At 34.2% G+C, this 18146-nt stretch overlaps 3 protein-coding genes and 2 long non-coding RNA genes across 5 annotated transcripts; 3 read left to right on the top strand and 2 right to left on the bottom strand.

The window, feature by feature from the left end:
• The first annotated feature begins 2667 nt into the window (after positions 1-2667).
• LOC110701375 (putative pentatricopeptide repeat-containing protein At1g12700, mitochondrial) lies at positions 2668-4593 on the top strand. Its single transcript, XM_021879034.1, has one exon. The coding sequence runs from the start codon at positions 2820-2822 to the stop codon at positions 4359-4361; it is 1542 nt and encodes a 513-aa protein (XP_021734726.1). The 5' UTR covers positions 2668-2819; the 3' UTR covers positions 4362-4593.
• A 1021-nt stretch (positions 4594-5614) lies between these two features.
• Positions 5615-8509, bottom strand: LOC110701377 (7-deoxyloganetic acid glucosyltransferase-like). The gene is made up of 2 exons (XM_021879036.1): positions 7828-8509; positions 5615-6946 (listed from the first exon to the last, which is right to left on the bottom strand). The coding sequence occupies exons 1-2, from the start codon at positions 8324-8326 to the stop codon at positions 5997-5999; spliced, it is 1449 nt and encodes a 482-aa protein (XP_021734728.1). The 5' UTR covers positions 8327-8509; the 3' UTR covers positions 5615-5996.
• A 2912-nt stretch (positions 8510-11421) lies between these two features.
• Positions 11422-11844, top strand: LOC110701379. Its single transcript, XR_002507343.1, has 2 exons — positions 11422-11638; positions 11731-11844. It is a non-coding gene; the product is annotated as an uncharacterized LOC110701379 (long non-coding RNA).
• Positions 11845-14685: 2841 nt separating this feature from the next.
• LOC110701378 (7-deoxyloganetic acid glucosyltransferase-like) lies at positions 14686-16933 on the bottom strand. Its single transcript, XM_021879037.1, has 2 exons — positions 16426-16933; positions 14686-15735 (listed from the first exon to the last, which is right to left on the bottom strand). Exons 1-2 carry the CDS (start codon positions 16922-16924, stop codon positions 14786-14788), a joined length of 1449 nt encoding a protein of 482 aa, XP_021734729.1. The 5' UTR covers positions 16925-16933; the 3' UTR covers positions 14686-14785.
• On the top strand, positions 15571-17446 carry LOC110701380. Its single transcript, XR_002507344.1, has 2 exons — positions 15571-15702; positions 16665-17446. It is a non-coding gene; the product is annotated as an uncharacterized LOC110701380 (long non-coding RNA).
• The last annotated feature ends 700 nt before the right edge of the window (positions 17447-18146 follow it).

Below are 18146 nucleotides of genomic sequence, written 5' to 3'. Positions count from 1 at the left end.
CGGGTTAAAGTTATCATAAAAGTATTCAAAGTTACTCTTTAGAGTACAAAAGTTATTATTTTTCTAATAATAATTTTTTTCTTACAAAAGATTTATAAGGTATTAATTAATCATCTTAGTCTTTATAATACTACCTCCGTTACAGGTTATGTGCAACGATTTGACATAAAGCAGAGAGGGAAAACGTCTAATCATTGCACATAACTTGTAACGGAGGTAGTATGTAATGATAAATCTATAAGAAATTACACATTAAAATAAAATTCAAATCAACTACAAATTAAAAGTTATCCTTTAAATGGTTAGATTTATTATAAAAATAGTTAAACTTACTTACAAATTGACCATCTTATAATAAAAATTATTGTACACTCGCCTACTTGTATATAAAAATCTACTTCACGTATTTGAAATATAATTTTGTAAACATATTTTTATAATATCCATCGGTAAAATATACGACGGATCCCCAATTAATCTCAAAGACAACATTTTAGTTTATCTCCTCTCACAACTTTATGCATTGATTTTTGTACCACTTTATTATTTTACATAAGCTCCTACTGAAGAAAAGGCGGGCCCGATCGGGCGCGAGATTTTTAGAGATAATTTTGGCGATTTATTTTAGTTTTAATTAGGAGTATTTGTTTTAGATATAAATACGATTTTAATACTTTCGATTAGTACTTCTTCTCTTAGACTTTCTCTCTCTACTTAGCTTTAGATTAGTTTCTCTCTCTAGAACTTTGTTCTTAATTCAACTCCTTAATTCTGATTACTTTGGTAATGATTTCTCCTACTTTAATCTCATTTATTTTACTTTAATTATTCTTTCGTCATGTCTCCTTTAATTGCTTTGTTTAGTTTATATTTAATTATGTATGAGTAGTTTTCTTTCTAGGGTTTATGGGAATCCATAAATAATATGAAGGGGTAATTTATTGTTGTTGATTATTAATGCTAGATTAATTACCTATTGATTGATTTAATGCTCTGTGACTAGATTAGGCCTAATCTTTTATGCATGAGTTTGACAATATTGATTCGAGATTCGAGAGATGAGAATTGATGTTTAGGTCTAGTTTCAATAGGCAGGTTAATTTATAAATGGTTAAGTCGAGATTCGAGAGATGAGATTTAATACCGGTAAATTAATTCTGTGATTGTAATACGTAGCAAAAGCCCTTTATGATCTGATTAATTGATGCATTGATGATTGATTATTATGTTTTACCCTGGAATGTTATTTATTGGTGAACCTATTATCTAGGTCTTTTATTCGTTGATTTTCTCTATTCTTATTCTTCTCTACTTTTACTCTTAGTAGTTTAGTTTCCTTTCACCAATTTATTATTTTGTTACTTAATAATTTAGATTGCTTTAATTAATTAGGAATAGAAAGACCAATTTCCCTGTGGATTCGACCCTACTTCCCTATTTGCATTAGTTAGAGGATTTAGGCATTACTTTTGATTGGGTGATACGACTTTAGCCTCTCAGTGGCCTGGTCTCGTTTGTTTCCTTCCTCTGGGCTATTTGGATTATGAGGAATCAATGCATTTTTAAGCAAGCAGAGTGGTCTCCTTCCTTAAATTGCCACCTCGCCTAGGATTGGACAACTCGGGCCGTGCAAGCTTGGGATTTTCAATAATATATCATTTCCATTGCCCGACGTTCTCCTACACCTAGTCATGAATGCGCGCTGATCTGTCTGCAAGGTGGTGCCTCTGCTTGTGTTGATCACTGTCTTATCTTTGATGGTGCTTGGCCTTCCCAGGATAATTGTGCAGGAGTTGGTTGGTAATCCGAGAGGTTTCTTCTACTGCAGTTCTGGGTGGAGGCGCAAAGGCTAGTCGTGTCGCCACCGCTCTTCAGGCGGAGTTGCAAGCTTATCTGTGGGCCCTTCGGGCTGCTGTTCGTCAGAAGTATCGTAGGGCCTGTTCTCTTCAACTTATTTTCAGTTCAATTCAGCTCCAATAAGTTCGATTTTGTTCAGTTCTTAATTTCCTTCTCTCATATAATATTCAGTTCAGTTCAGTCCAGCTCCAATAAGTTCAGTTCAGTTTAATTCAGTATATTTCAGCTCAGTTTAGTCAATCAGAATAGACTCGTAGTCTTCTCATTTATACGGATTGCGCTGCCTTGGTCTCCTTAGTTAAGTGTTCCAGTTTTGTTGATATATCCTGTTTGTACTTATTTTGGGAGATTACGGAGATTCTTCCCCACTTTTCAGTCTGTCGCCTTTGTAAAGTCCCTCAAAGTTGGGTACTCATGCGCATTGGTTGGCAGTCCGCGTTCGTGATCGTCATTTCCTTTGCTGGTCCTTTTAGTTAGTGCTCATTGTTTGTTGTTTAGTTTGTTGTTTCTTTGGTAGTGATCTTTGTTATAAAAAAAAAAAAAAAAAAAAAAAAAAAAAAAAAAAAAAAAAATTAATTAAAAAAATTAAAATTAAAATAAAATTTAAAAAAAAATTAAAATTAATTTAAATTAAATTAAATTAAAAAAAAAAAAAAAAAAAAAAAAAAAAAAAACCTTGTTATTTTTGTGCGAGTTTTATTTTGAGTCCTTACAAAGTTTAGTACGAGTCACAACACTCACAAGCTACAGAAATGGCAGGATTGAAGATGATACCTAAAGCTTCAGCTTCCTTCATTAATGGCGGTATTACTCTTTCTCTTTCTTTTTCTTCTTTTCCTTTTCATTCTCGATCTTTTTCCAAAACCAGATTTCGTGATTCTCACTTGTTTCTAGATTCTGTTAGAGATCATTGCAAACTAGGGTTTGCTGATCTCAAATTTCCCCTTTTACTCTTTAATCAAATGATTAATTTGCGCCCTCTTCCTTCTGTTGTGTACTTCAATCAACTATTCACCGCCATTTCCAAATTGAAACGCCTTGAACCTCATTCCACCATTATCTCTCTCTTCAGGCACCTTGAATTGTATGCTATTAAACCCGATATGTATTCTATTGGTATTCTTGCTAATTGCTACTGTCATTTGGGCAAAATTGATTTTGGCTTTTCTCTTCTCGCTAAAAGACTTAAGCTTGGTTATCCCCTTGATTCTGTCATTTTTAACACTTTAATTAACGGCTATATTCACTGTGATAAGCTGCCCCAAGCTGCTCATTTGTTGAATAAAATTGTCAACCTTGGTTTCCAACCCGACATTATTGCCTATAATACTATTGTCAAAGGCCTTTGTAGGATTGGCGACAATACGTCTGCTCTCACTTTGCTTAACAAAATGCAATCTCGATCTCATTTTAAGCCTAACATTGTTTTATACAGCACTATCATCGATAGTCTTTGTAAGGACAGGTTGTTACAACAGGCCCTGGACCTGTTCTCCTCCATGAAAACTCAGGGCATTAAACCCGATGTTGTCACTTTTACTTCCTTGGTTCGAGGCCTCTACAATTCCGGCTGTGGGGATGAGGCTCATCGTATGTTGACTGAGATGTTAGAGAGCAACATTGCACCTAATGTTAAGACCTACAGCATGCTGGTTGACATGTTTTGTAAAGATGGCTGTGTTGATCAAGCTCAGTCCATTCTAAAGCAGATGATTGAGAAAGGTGTGACTCCTGACATGATTACTTACAGTGCATTACTTGATGGTTATTGTTTGCGCGGTCAGATGGAAGATGCAGAGAACCTACTCGTTCTCATGGCCGAAAATGGTTGTGAGCCTGACCTTGTCAGTTTCAGCACTATGATTAATGGATATTGCAAGGCTAAAAACATTGACAAGGCCCTTAACATTTTCCAAGAGATTTTACAGAAAGGGATAACACCTAATGTTGTTACCTATAACACTCTTATTGATGGACTGTGCAAAGCCAATAGATTCCCACTTGCACATAAGCTGTTCCAGGAGATGCGTGCTCTTGGTATTGCTCCAGATGCTGTCACCTATGCCTCCTTGCTTGACAGTCTTTGCAAAAGTGGCCGGCGTGACGAGGCAGTGAAATTACTCGAAGATATGGAGGATAATGGTGTTAAGCCTGGAATTAGCATATACAATATCCTGATGAACAGCTTGTGTGAGGCTGGACAGCTTGAAGATGCGGCAAATTTCTTCTCTGATCTCGTATCAAAGGGTCTGCAACCTGGTATTATAACATACAATATATTGATCAAAGGCTTCTGCAAGAAAGGGCTCATGAGCGAAGTTGCTCAAGTGTTGAGGATAATGGAGGAAGATGGTTGCCCCCCTGATGATCGAACCTACAATACGATCATCAGAGGTTATATACTGAATAATGACTTGTCAAATGCTTTATACTATCATGATCTTATGGGTGGAAAAGGATTTGAAGTTGATGCAGACACTTTGTCATTGTTTGTTGGTCTATAGTCTTCTGATAACTTAAGTGACTTGAACAAGGACCTGCTTCAGAAGTTTATCAGTTATATTGCAGTTAAGATGTATGTTAAGCTACTGTAGTGCTCTTACAAGTGTTGTATCTATCTGTTTTGTATTATTGACAAACAAAACATCTAATTTTGCTATGTTCTTCAGATGACCCTGAAGGTAATTGGTGGCATAAATGCATAATTAAAGCTGTTGTGTTGTGCATTGTTCTAAAGTTTGATGCTTCATTTTCTGTCTAAAATTTTGTGTGTAATTTATCATTAAGTTTAACTTATAATGGTAACATGATAAATGGTCATTTTTAAGTTGCACATGTAGTTCTTTCTAGCTCTGTTATGACTAAGATGAGAACTATAAAATTCAAACTTTATCAAAAACTGAGATCAGCATCTTTAGCTTTCTTTTCCATGCTTTAGTTTATAACAGCTAATGGGCTGTTATATTTAAACCGATGTGCTGATTGAACTGCAGAGGCACAGTTAACTGATCTGCTAAATTTGTTCCAAATATACCCTTGCATAAGATATCTAAAGGTATATTATTTCTGCAGCTTTACTAGTTTCAATATTTGTTTCATAATCCAGGCTAGATTATTGTTGAAGGATTTGTGTTGGGTTTATATCACTTCAAAATGTGTGGTTGGTTTGTTGTTGCAGAGAAAGTTGAGATGAAGTTGAAAAGGCAGGGTACTGATGCTCTGAGACAAGCTGTGAAAAACAAACTGCTGTTAGTATTTAGATGCTTCACTGCTTGGATTGGTAAATATTTCTGAACTTAATATATTTTGGTCCTTTAGTATATCCAATAATTCCATGACATTTAATTATGGTACTTTGTTGTGAATTTTCCAGCCAATAAAATTGAAAAAAAATATAAAAAAAATGTGAATATTTACAAGGGAAATAAATACGAGTATAAGTTTTAGTAAAGATATTTGGATACTTTTGTCAAGTTACATAATATGATTTTCAGGTCAAACAGACTTTACAAAACATGGATATTAATTTTTAATTGAAAGGAACAAAGCAATTTGATGAAATGTACCAGATTATAAACCTAACTGCAAATTTACATTAGGAGAATAAGCATCTCTCCCATTCTGTTAGTCTGCTCAAATTATTTCACAAATTTTTTATTTTTGTTAATCTCAACCGTGCATATACAAAATACCATCTTAAAGCCCTTTATATATGAAATTATGCAACTTGAACCATTAAATATTTTGCAAAGACAAAGAAAAGTAAAAAAAATTTCTGCAAAGAATCCTAAATTACATAGAAATTAAACTCTTAACAGACCTACAGACCATGAGTTCTAACAATAACAACCTACGGAGTACTTATTCTTTCTACACGTAAAATCTAATCCTTAATGGATTAACAAGACCGTGTAGAACTCCTACCAAATTAATTCAAGAAATTAAGAACAGAAAACATCAGTTACCACCATACTCCTTTACATCAACATATCCCTACATCCAATATAACTAGCTAGAGATAGTAACTTATAAATAGCTTGAAATATTGTTTAATTTGTAACTTGGCCAAAGATACTCAAATCCACTTCGGTACAATTTCTAGTTCATTCACCTGTATGTTCTTCATTGGGGGGAGATATCTAATGCTCCTCTTTCTTGGTCATCCCTTTTATTTTCTCGATTAACTGGTCAAGATTTGAATATGAAGACCCCCCCTCACTTATGCTCTTCTTTGCTAAATGTGAGAGTTTAGACACTGACATTCTCAGCTCGTCCTTCTTTCTCTCCATAAGATCTTTGATCATGTTCTCCACTATTTTTCTATCACATGTATCCTTCATATCGAGGCCAATTTTCCAGACTTCAGTGATGAATCTGCTGTCCACCAGATGATCAGCAAAGTAAGGCCAACAAAGCATTGGCACCCCAGCCACTATGCTTTCCAACACCGATCCCCTTCCACTATGGGTGAAGAACCCACCAACAGCACGGTGAGCCAATACTTCGTCCTGTGGTGCCCAGCTCACTATGTATCCTCTCTCCTTGGTTCCTTGCACAAGGTCATCGTGAGCTGGACTATCTGAACCACTTCCTGTAATGATATCGGACTTTACGACCCATAGGAAGTACTTGTTACTCTGCACTAGTCCTGCCCAAAATTCCATCAGCTGGTCCTTTGTGAAGGTAGTAATGGTACCAAAACTTGCATAGACAACGGATTTGTCAGGCTTTTGGTCCAACCATGAAATGCAACTTCGATCAACTTCCCACAAGTCGCTAGAGGAGGTGTTGGACAGTGTTGTATCTTTTCGGTTGAGCCTGTATTTTAAGTGAGCATGTAGTGGACCTATGGCGTAAACATCTCTACAGTGCTCACAAATGAGAGAGAGTATTGGACCCTCCAGATCCTCAAATGTGTTGAGAATAAAGGTGTGAGCTTGCTTGATTTTTTTTATCTCGCCGTTGAAATAGTCTTGAAGCGTGCGTAAAACAGATATGTCTTTGTCTCGGAAGCAGCAGGGAAGGTCACGGTACCGGAGGAAGCTATCCATCCCAGGTGCATTCTTTACTAGCTCATCCATATCTTCATCTATTATATATTGTTCATCGTAGTTCATTGCAAGAGAACTAAAACCATTAGAATACCAAAAATGTTATAGTGAGGTTTATGCTTTCTGAAATTGTGTTAAAAGTATGCCAGATATCTATAATATCATTTGCCATAGAATATATTTTTATTGTTGTAGTTTCATTTTGCTGCATTATTTTAGTATCAATCTCATATCAAATAGTGCTTGCCTGCTTGGTTGGACATAATATCACTTCCAGTGTTGTTGTGATTCCTAAAATTTACATTTTTGGGGAGTTGATTATTTGAGGAAACTGTTATTACTTTGTTAAAGTCACATATTAACAGATTTTATTTAGTATATTTCTTTGTAATGTTTTTGAAATTAATTTTAGTGACTACTTATTTGTTCTTTCTAGGTTGTTTACACAAAAACTACTTTTTAAAATCCTAGCTGTGAAATCTCACATTTACAAAATTTGGATTTTGAAAGCTGGTTTCAGACAAGATATCCTAAATTAAATGATATCCACCAATATAGTATTAAAAATGGCAAAAAGAATATAATGCAAATTATAAGATAATGAAAAAAGTTATGGAACAAGAATGAATGAAATGATATGTTAAATGAAAGATAGTATTGAATGATAATGAATAATTTAAAAAAAAAAATGGTGGTAGCTAGAATAGAACTTGAGTTTCTCTGGAAGTATGCAAACTATCCCTTATATATCTCCTTGATAAACAAATCAAAATTATATCATTTTGAATGGAATGTACAATATTTTATAATCCGATTTTAATCAACTGTATGTTAAATGTATATCAATTTAGTTTGATACTATATATTTAAGACTCTAAACTACTTTAAAAATGTACATGTAGAGGTAGGTTATTTATACCTTTGAAGGGTAATTCCGCTGCTTCAATTAGCTTTGGTAAACATTGAAGAGTCCAAATGAAGCTTGCACCAGGAATCATAAATGTAATCACCGGTAACTTAACCTCATTAGCTACATCATTAGCATAGCTCATCCATCCATCTAATATTAAACATGAAACTTCATCTTTTCCTACAAAAATGTCCTTCAAAAGGGGCTTAACACTTGATGCTAATGCCGCGTGCATTTCTCTAAACCAGGTTTTATCACCAGAACGTGGGTGGTCATCGGGAAGCCCATCAGGTACCGTCTTAAAGGTAAACCCGGGATAGCGCCCAAAACGAGCTTCGATGTCAGTGTGCTTGGTAAGTCGTTTTTGGTTGTAGGTTGTGTTTAGGAAGGTTACCTTAAGATTTGCTAGGCATAAAATTTCTGCCAAGTTTAGCATTGGGGTTATATGGCCTTGTAATGGGATTGGAAAGATTAACACATGAGGTGTAGGATATGATTTGTGCTCCATTTTTACTAACAATATTTTTAGTCTTGGAATTTAGATTTATAGTTGTAATAAACTTGTAATATATAGTTGGATAAACTTGTAATATATAGTTGTATAGAATAGTATTGTATCCTCGAGAGAAACGAGGCATCTCAAATTTTAAAAACTGAATCATGCAATTTTGTTGTTAGTTTAGTCTATTTAGGATGGTACATTATTGAATCTCAGTGAATGAATTATTAGAAGGCTGACATGGAAAACATTGTAATTTTTATTCAAATAAATTGAAAAAAGTTGTGAAATTATGTTTACTTTTTTTTTTTTTTGGTGAAAAATTATGTTTACAAGTTTACTTTACGATTAAAAAACAAAAGGGGTTGTTGATCTCGTAGGCTCGTGGCACCTCGTGCTTGCTTTTAATAGTCTGAACAGTGTTAGGTTCGTAACAATTCTTAGTTTATTATTGTGACAAATGCCTTTCGCCCGTGCAACCTCGAATTATATAAAGTAAAATTAGGTATGTTCATTTATATTATTAAATTATGAAGAATATGAAACAATCATCCTTCATTAAATTAATTAAAGTAGTAATAAAATTATTTAAACAAATAAAAAGAATAAAAAAGGGGTGACACATGGACACGTGGTGCTAAATTCCTACTCACGGTTTGAGTTTTCATATATTACCTTCGTTTCATATTATTTGCAACTATTTAACATAAAATAGAGAGGAAAAATGTTTAATCGTTGCAAATAATATGAAACGCAGGTAGTACTAGCTAGGTATAGATATTTCATGTATCAGAAAATGTTCGGCGTCAGAAAATAGGTTAAATATATTAGAAATTAGATTATAAATTCTTCACATTTGGCTTTACAACTACCTTCTTCTTCCTCTATTAATCCAACAATCCCAATTCAGAAAAATACATATCAACAGAAAAAACATAATATTAAAACAATTAATTAAGGGTAGTATTAATAAGTGAGAAATTCTTAATGACGAAATCGACCCATTGTAAGTCTTGAGTTTACTTAACAATTAATTGTTTTCCTGTTACAAAATAAGCAACTTTTAGCAACAATTTAATCAATTAATTAAGGATACTCGGTCGCCGACAATTGTATTGGGTGGTAGTAGTGGGTGGGGATAGGTGTGTGCATTTAAAACTGAACTCACATGAAACGGTCTTACATAAAATCTTCTGAAAATTTTAACATGCTTCAGTTTACATGCAAGAAAAATGGTCTTGGTTTGTATAATTTAATTTGTTTAACGCCAAAAAAAAAAAAAAAAAAAAAAAAAAAAGGTTCGTTTGGGATCATTATTACCTATAAGGATCAAACTTCGAAGGCGCGCGAAGTTATATATATATAGACCACGACTACCCTAAATCAATCTTTTTAACGTGTTATGGCCGAGACTAGAGAATAAATCAAAATTACAAGTATCATGTAGAATAAAATTAAAAATTGAGTATGTACATAGTGACAAAGAGTTCATTAAACGAAAAACTATTACAACCTACATAAATACAAGATACAAACACTAAAACCCCTTTAGTAGCTTAGACAAACCTCATGTTTTTTTTTAAAAAAAAAATGGTAATATGCGCTTGTTGGAGCCCTTGATTGTCAAACTAAACTATACCTTTGCTTTGCAATGTCATTAACCCATAACAATAACATTTGAAGGTTGCATTGAAGTGTTGAAGCTAGGGCCGAAAGCATGAATGAAACCATTAGACACATATAGAGCTTGACAAAGGAAGTAGCAAAGGAACAAAAACTCGACCAAGGCCTAATTGAGGAAAACCTATCAGCAAGACCGAGGGCTATTACCCAAAGTAAAGATAGTCAAGTGGGATTCTTAGCTTAATACCACAACTTAATTGAGTCACATTTCCTTGTGACTCGGTATCCATTTGAAAGGGTACCGTTGGTCTATCCTCCTCAAATAGGATGAGACCCAACTTCACTAATGCACTATAAACCTCCAAACTTACCGTTGTATTGGGGAAGCCTATTTTAGATAGAAATTTTTGTAAGCAATGAAATTTAACCTCATTGCTAACCGATATTAGGAATTACTTTCTTTACTAATTTCCTAACAAACCTCTTGCACTCAATCATAGACCAAAAATACACCGGCCTTCGTCTTATTACAATCAAGTACTAGCCCACTATCTATAGACACCCTACAATCTAAATCCTTTATCTCTACATAGTGAAATATGTGAGCAAGTAAACCTACAAAACCAACCCTATAGAGGAAAACAGTACACAACCCAACCTCAAACCCTCATAAGGTTAGAATTCATCCTAAAATTGAAATCAAAGAACAAATTATCAAACTTATCAAGGACAATAAGACAAAGGAAATTTTGATTTTTATCACCTCCAAAAAACGACTTATTGGATTTTACGACCTACATAATAAAAGTTTTATTTTATCACCAACAAAATTTTCAATAATTGGATTTTACCACCAACTAAACCCGCAATGAAATCAACTTACCTCGGTTGGTCGGAATTTCGTGTGGGGCTAAGGAGGGGTCGGAATTTGGTGTGTGGGCTAGGGAGGTGGTCGGAATTAGGTGGTGACTAGGGTTTTAAGAGTGGTTGGAATTAGGAGGGGGCTTTTATGGGTGGTTGGAATTCGATGGCTAAGGTTTTGAGGTCGAAAATTGGTGGAAAGGGGGCTGAAATCCGGTGGCGGTTTCTTGTGCATTGCGCGGTGCTGTGCGGTGGTCGTTGTGTGGCGAATATGTGGTGGGGCTGGTAGTCGGTCCGGCGATGGGGCTAGTAGCCAATCCGGCAGTGGGGTCGTGGTGATGGCAACAACCACTAGTTGATGGCTGTTTTTTTTTTTTTTGGTTTTTTTTTGTTTTGTTTTGTTTTAATTATTTTTTTAAAAAATTTACCCAATAATATGGTGACACGTGTGCAGGTAGGCCCCATTAACGAATTTATAGACGAAATCCGTCAGTTGGAGGTGATTGATGGTAAAAGCCAATATATTTTTTTTAATTTTATTATTTATTTTTATTTGGTGATAAAATATATTTTTTGTTCCTCTTATATAAGTGGTAAAAGTCAAATTTTCCTTAAAAAAAAAAAAAAAAAAAAAAAAAAACCCTTTAACATACGGTATATGAATTTTCTATTGGGAATTTGGGATTCCTTTCTATTTTATTTCTCCTTTCACGTTTCATACTTTCATTGTTTCACCTAACAAGGCCATAGAAATGGAGAGAGAAGAAAAAGATGACGGCGAAGAAACCTAACTTTTAAAGGATTGCTTTCAGCTTTCCGCCATTTCCGATTTCGAAGGTCTTTTCCTCTATCTCTCCTCTCAATTCTTCAGTTTCTTACATTTTTATTCGTTCATCAATTTGAGCAGCAAAAAACTGTTCATTTTGCAGGCATCTGAATCAATTGTTGCGTGTATTTACAATTTGGTATGCCGGTAATTGCACTTTTAATCTGATGGGAATGTTTGTTCTGAATTTGAAATTATATTTGTGTTGTTGTGAAAAGGCGAAAAGCTTGTTCTTGGCAATTTCTCTTTTTATTTTTCATGCTCTAAATTAATTTATTGTTCAATACAAATTTTTTGTATGTGGCTGGCCACATGGTGCGGCAAGGGTTACTTGTAGGGTGTTACAGGTTTTGTCAGGGGTTACTTGTAGGTGTTACTTGTATTCTGGGGTTACTTGTATGGGTGTTACTGGTTTTGTCAGAGTGTTACTGGTTTTGTCAGAGGTTACTTATAGGTGTTACTTGTATTCTGGGGTTACTTGTATGGGTGTTACTGGTTTTATCAGGGGTTACTTGTATATGTTACTTGTATTCTGGGATTACTTGTATGAGTGTTACTGGTTTTGGTCGAGATTACTTGTAGGGTGTTACTGGTTTTGTCAGGGGTTACTTGTAGGTGTTACTTGTATTCTGGGGTTACTTGTATGGGTGTTACTGGTTTTGTCAGGGGTTACTTGTATGTGTTACTTGTATTCTGGGGTTACTTGTATATGTTACTTGTATTCTGGGGTTACTTGTATGAGTGTTACTGGTTTTGGTCGGGATTACTTGTAGGGTGTTACCGGTTTTATTAGGAGCTACTTATATGTGTTATTTGTATTCTAGGGTAGCTTGTATGGGTGTTACTGGTTTTGATCAGGGGTTACTTGTAGGGTATTACTGGTTTGGTATGGGATTTTGGTCTTGAGTTACTTATAGGAGTTACTCAGAATACAAGTAACTCCATGATACAAGTAACACATATAAGTAACCTCATAATACAAGTAACCCATACAAGTAACCTCAGAATACAAGCAACACCCTACAAGTAACCCTAGAATACAAGTAACACCCTACAAATAACCCCATAATACAAGTAACCCTAAAATACAAGTAACTCGTGCCGCACCATGTGGCTTGCCGCACTGAAAAACCTCTGATTGTTCAATTATTAGTATAGTCCAGTTTATTTAATCTGGATTCATTTTTTTCCTTTCATTATTCCTTTTTTTTTTTTACATTGCTCCTGTGATTCGTAAGAGAAGTATTGATTGTAACTAGACCTAAATGAGAAGATTGTGATTATTGCAGACGTGGCGGAAGCTAAAACTGCTTTATGAACTTCAAATTATTAATGTTGGGGAGTTTGGAAGAACAAATACGGAGTGGTTTTGATATGTAGTATTAGTCCTATTCAATTTTTGGGATTATGTTGTGAAGTAAATTAGTTTTGGGATTATGTTGTGAAGCACTCCCGTAAATTAGTTTTGGGATTATGTTGTGAAGTAAATTACTTTGGGATTATGTTGTGAAGTAAATTACTTTGGGATTATGTTGTGAAGTAAATTACTTTGGGATTATGTTGTGAAGTAAATTACTTTGGGATTATGTTGTGAAGTACTCCGTAAATTTGTATGGGATTATGTTGTCCGTAAATTTGTTTGGGATTATGTTGTGAAGTACTCCGTAAATTAGTTTTGGGATTATGTTGTGAAGTAAATTAGTTTTGGGATTATGTTGTGAAATACACCGTAAATTTGTTTGGGATTATGCTGTGAAGTACTCCGTAAATTAGTTTTGGGATTATATTGTGAAGTAAATTAGTTTTGGGATTATGTTGTGAAGTAAATTAGTTTGGGATTATGTTGTGAAGAACTCCGTAAATTAGTTTTGGGATTACGTTGTGAAGTAAATTAGTGTCTTCGTTGGGTTTTATTGATTAAACCGGAGTGTAAATGTTGGTCTAGCACTCTAGCATGGTTTTTTGTTTCAAAAGTGATAGAATAATGGCAGAAATCTTCAATAAATAGTAATTTTAGTTATATCTTTCTCTTTATTATATTTTAAAGCCAAGCATTGGAAATTTGTGTAAATCACTTTAGTTTCTCTAATTTTTCTCTTTAGACTAGCGAAACAATAAAAAGTTGTGTTAATTACGTAAGTTTTTCAACTATAGACTGTCAAAGAAGTGAGAAAGTTTTTAAATTTTACTTGTCTAGAGTTTTCACTCTGTCATACATATGGAGAAATAAGAAAAGGAACTATTCTGAATATCTGTTTATTTTTGTTCAATTTTAATGTTCAAATTTGGTGGTTTAATGGATTGTTTAAGGAATTATGCCGCACAATCCTGGTGAATTCTGTGAAATTTATTTGATTTTGTTTGGCTGTGGAGTATTTTTGAAGTTGTGGGAATTGAATTAAGTTGAATTTAGGGGTGTATACCCTAAAATTTGTGGTGGATCTAAGATAAAGTTAATTGTAAAGGGAATGGTAGCGTTCATTGTAATAGTATTTTAATATAATGAAGGATATAAACAAAATAAAACCTGCAGCCCCTGTTCTTTGTTCACTGCTGCTCTTTAATGGAGGCCTTCCCATCTCACGCATCCCTTCGAAATGTATTGTGTTGTTGCTTCTGTGCGTGAGTTGAGGGAGGTGTAGAAGGTGCTGTTTGGTGAAATAAACCATTTTATAAACCTAACTGCAAATGCTTCATTAGGAAAATAAGCATCTCTCCCATTATGTTAATCTACTTAAAGTCTTCAATCATCTCACACATTTTTTATTTTGTTAATCTCAACCATGCACATATAAAATAACATCTTAAAACCCTTTATATATGCAACATGAATCATAACAGACCATGGGTTCTAACAATAACAAACTACATATTCTTTCTACAACGTAAAATCTAATCCTTATGGATTAGCAAAACCGTGTAGAACTCTTACCAAATAATTCAAGAAATTAAGAACAGGCCTAACAACTGTCTAGTACACAAAACATCATTTACCACCCTATGCCTTCACATCAACATATCGGTATATCCAATACAACTAACTAGAGATAGCAACATATAAATAGCTTGAAACATTGTTTAATTTGAAACTTGGCCAAAGATGCTCAAATCCACATCATTACAATTTCTAGTTCATTCACCTTTTTCTTCATTGATATCTAATGCTCCCCTTTCTTGGTCATCCCTTTTATTTCCTCGATTAACTGGTCAAGATTTGAATATGAAGACCCCCCTTCACTTATGCTCTTCTTTGCTAAATGTGAGAGTTTAGACACGGATGTTCTCAGCTCGTCCTTCTTTCTCTCCATAAGATCGTTGATCATGTTCTCCACTATTTTTCTATCACATGTATCCTTCATATCGAGGCCAATTTTCCAGACTTCACTGATGAATCTGCTGTCCACCAGATGATCAGAAAAGTAAGGCCAACAAAGCATTGGCACCCCAGCCACTATGCTTTCCAACACCGATCCCCTTCCACTATGGGTGAAGAACCCACCAACAGCACGGTGAGCCAATACTTCTTCCTGTGGTGCCCAGCTCACTATGTATCCTCTCTCCTTGGTTCCTTGCACAAGGTCATCGTGAGCTGGACTTTCTGAGCCACTTCCTGTAATGTTATCGGACTTTATGACCCACAGGAAGTACTTCTTACTCTGCACTAGTCCTGCCCAAAATTCCATCAGCTGGTCCTTTGTGAAGGTAGTAATGGTACCAAAACTTGCATAGACAACGGATTTTTCAGGCTTTTGGTCCAACCATGAAATGCAACTTCGATCAACTTCCCACAAGTCGCTAGAGGAGGTGTTGGACAGTGTTGTGTCTTTTGGGTTGAGCCTGTATTTTAAGTGAGCATGTAGTGGACCTATGGTGTAAACACCTCTCCAGTGCTCACGAATGAGAGAGAGTATGGGACCCTCCAGATCCTCAAATGTGTTGAGAATAAAGGTGTGAGCTTGTTTGATTTTTTGTATCTCGCCATTGAATTGGTCTTGAAGCTTTCCGAAAACAGATATGTCTTTGTCTCGGAAGAAGCAAGGAAGGTCACGGTACCGGAGGAAGCTATCCATCCCAGGTGCATTCTTTACTAGCTCATCCATATCTTCATCTATTATAGTTCATTGTAATTCATAGCAAGAGAATTAAAAGCCATTAGAAAGTTACCAAAATATTCAATGAGGATTATGCTTTCTAAAATTTTGTTTAGAGTATGTTCTATGCCAGACATCGGTGATCAGTTACCATTGAATATATTTTAATGTTATAGTTTCATTTGGCTGCGTTACTTTAGTATGATTATCATATCTCATGGTGCTTGGTTGGTTGGACATAGTATCACTTCCAGTGTTGTGATTCCTAAGAGTTTCATTTTTGGGGAGTTGATTATTGGGGAAACTGTTATTACTTTGTTGAATTCACATATTAACAGATTTTTAGTTATTATATCTCTTTGTAAAGTTTATGAAATTAATTTTAATTCTAATTCTAATTCTAATCGAACTTGAGCTTCTTTGTAATATATAATGTACTACTTTTGTTAAATTTTAGTTGCAATAATCATACCCTTTTATTGCCTAAAAATTAACAAAGTAATTTTTTAATATTAATAAAACCTAAATTGATATACATTTAACAAATAATTGATAAAACATTTTTTAATCAATGTTTTATCAATTGTTTGTTAAATGTATATCAATTTAGTTCAATACTAAATGTATTTTTGGTTTCTGTTATGTAATTGCAACATTTTACATCTCTAAACTGCTTTATAAAAGAGCATGTAGAAGGTTATCTATACCTTTGAATGGTAATTCCCCTGCAGCAATCATCTTTGGCAAACATTGGAAAGTCCAAATGAAGTTTGCACCAGTAGTAATAAATGTAATCACTGGTAACTTAACCTCATTATCTACATCATTAGCATAGCTCATCCATCCATCTAATATTAAACATGTAACTTCATCTTTTCCTACAAAATTGTCCTTCAAAAGGGGCTTAACACTTGACGCTAATGCCGCGTGCATTTCTCTAAACCAGGTTTTATCACCAGAACGTGGGTGGTCATCGGGAAGCCCATCAGGTACCGTCTTAAAGGTAAACCCAGGATAACGGCCAAAACGAGCTTCGATGTCAGTGTGCTTGGCAAGTCGTTTTTGGTTGTAGGTTGTGTTTAGGAAGGTTACCTTAAGATTTGCTAGGCATAAAATTTCTGCTAAGTTTAGCATTGGGGTTAAATGGCCTTGCAATGGGACTGGAAAGATTAAAACATGAGGTGTAGGATATGATTTGTGTTCCATTTTTGGTACTACTTACAATATTTTTGGTCTTGGAATTTAGATTGGTATATTTGCCAAGTTGGGTGTATAATATATTTGCCAAGTTGGGTGTATAATATATTTGCCAAGTTGGGTGTATAATATATAGTTGTAGTATTAGTATATGTTGGATAGAAGTAGAAGAGTATTGTTTCCTCGAGAGAAACGTGGATCTTAATTTCTGAATCATGCAATTTTGTTACTTTTGTCTATGTATACGATGGTACGATATTGAATCTGAGTGAATTCGAATGTTGACATGGAAAAGTTTGTACATTTTAATTCTAACAAATTGTAAAACATGTAAAATACGAAGTATTATTTAAAAGTTAGTTTACGAAAAAAACAAAAGGAATTATTGGTCTCCTTGGCTCGTGCCTCATGGGCTCGTGGCCCTCGTAGGCCTCGTTGGGCAATTATTTTTGTAAAGTATAATACTTTAGTCAGTGTTATGTCTGGATTGATACTCTAAATATTATTGTGATAAGAATGATTACTAGCTTTTACCCCGTGTAATGTACAAATTGTTTAAGTAATCGCCAATCGGGTTTCAATTAGATGTATTCATTCACATTATTAAATTAGGGAGAATATGAAAGAAACTTCATTCAATACGTAAATTAAATTAGTAATAAAATTATTTAAAAAAAAAAAAAAAAAAAAGTATATACTTCGTATAAGACTAGATGGGTAAATTAATATGAAGTATATGCATTGCGAGAAACATCCACCTGAAGCAGATGGTACTGTAAGATTTTTTATTCATTTCTAGAATGGTCTTAAATGCTTATTATTATACTATATTAATATTAGTAGCTTTAAGGCTCGCCAGTGCCCTCGTACTCTCGTACTTTCCCCCCTTGGTGGGAAACCGTCCTTAGATTTTATTCTTATTAATATTAATATTTTAAGTTAAAAGGATAACATTAAAAATTGCACAATATCAAATATTGTTCAAACTATGTTCTATTTTTCTAATTGTATGTGAGTGGAATTTTTTTTTGTAAATACCCGATTTACACTAATATTAGTGTATATCGAGGAGTATAGGGTAACTTTTAGCTCATTTTAGGGTAATCTTTTGCCTTTTTTGGGATAACTTTAAACATAATATAATTTTTATATAAATAGACGACAGAAAAAGTTTTATAAAGATAATTTAATTACATTCAATCACTAATAATTGATTTTTAGTCATTTAAAA

This window comes from Chenopodium quinoa, unplaced genomic scaffold, assembly GCF_001683475.1.
Source record: "Chenopodium quinoa cultivar QQ74 unplaced genomic scaffold, ASM168347v1, whole genome shotgun sequence".
Classification (NCBI taxonomy): Eukaryota; Viridiplantae; Streptophyta; class Magnoliopsida; order Caryophyllales; family Amaranthaceae; genus Chenopodium; species Chenopodium quinoa.
This window is presented reverse-complemented; position numbering and strand designations above follow the sequence as displayed.

Coding starts and splice junctions, on each gene's coding strand:
- LOC110701378 (XM_021879037.1), bottom strand. CDS start 16,924: ATGGAACACAAATCATATCCTACACCTCATGTTTTAATCTTTCCAGTC. Junction 15,736..16,425: donor AGGGGAATTACCATTCAAAG/GTATAGATAACC, acceptor GAACTATAATAG/ATGAAGATATGGATGAGCTA.
- LOC110701377 (XM_021879036.1), bottom strand. CDS start 8,326: ATGGAGCACAAATCATATCCTACACCTCATGTGTTAATCTTTCCAATC. Junction 6,947..7,827: donor AGCGGAATTACCCTTCAAAG/GTATAAATAACC, acceptor AATATATAATAG/ATGAAGATATGGATGAGCTA.
- LOC110701375 (XM_021879034.1), top strand. CDS start 2,820: ATGATTAATTTGCGCCCTCTTCCTTCTGTTGTGTACTTCAATCAACTA.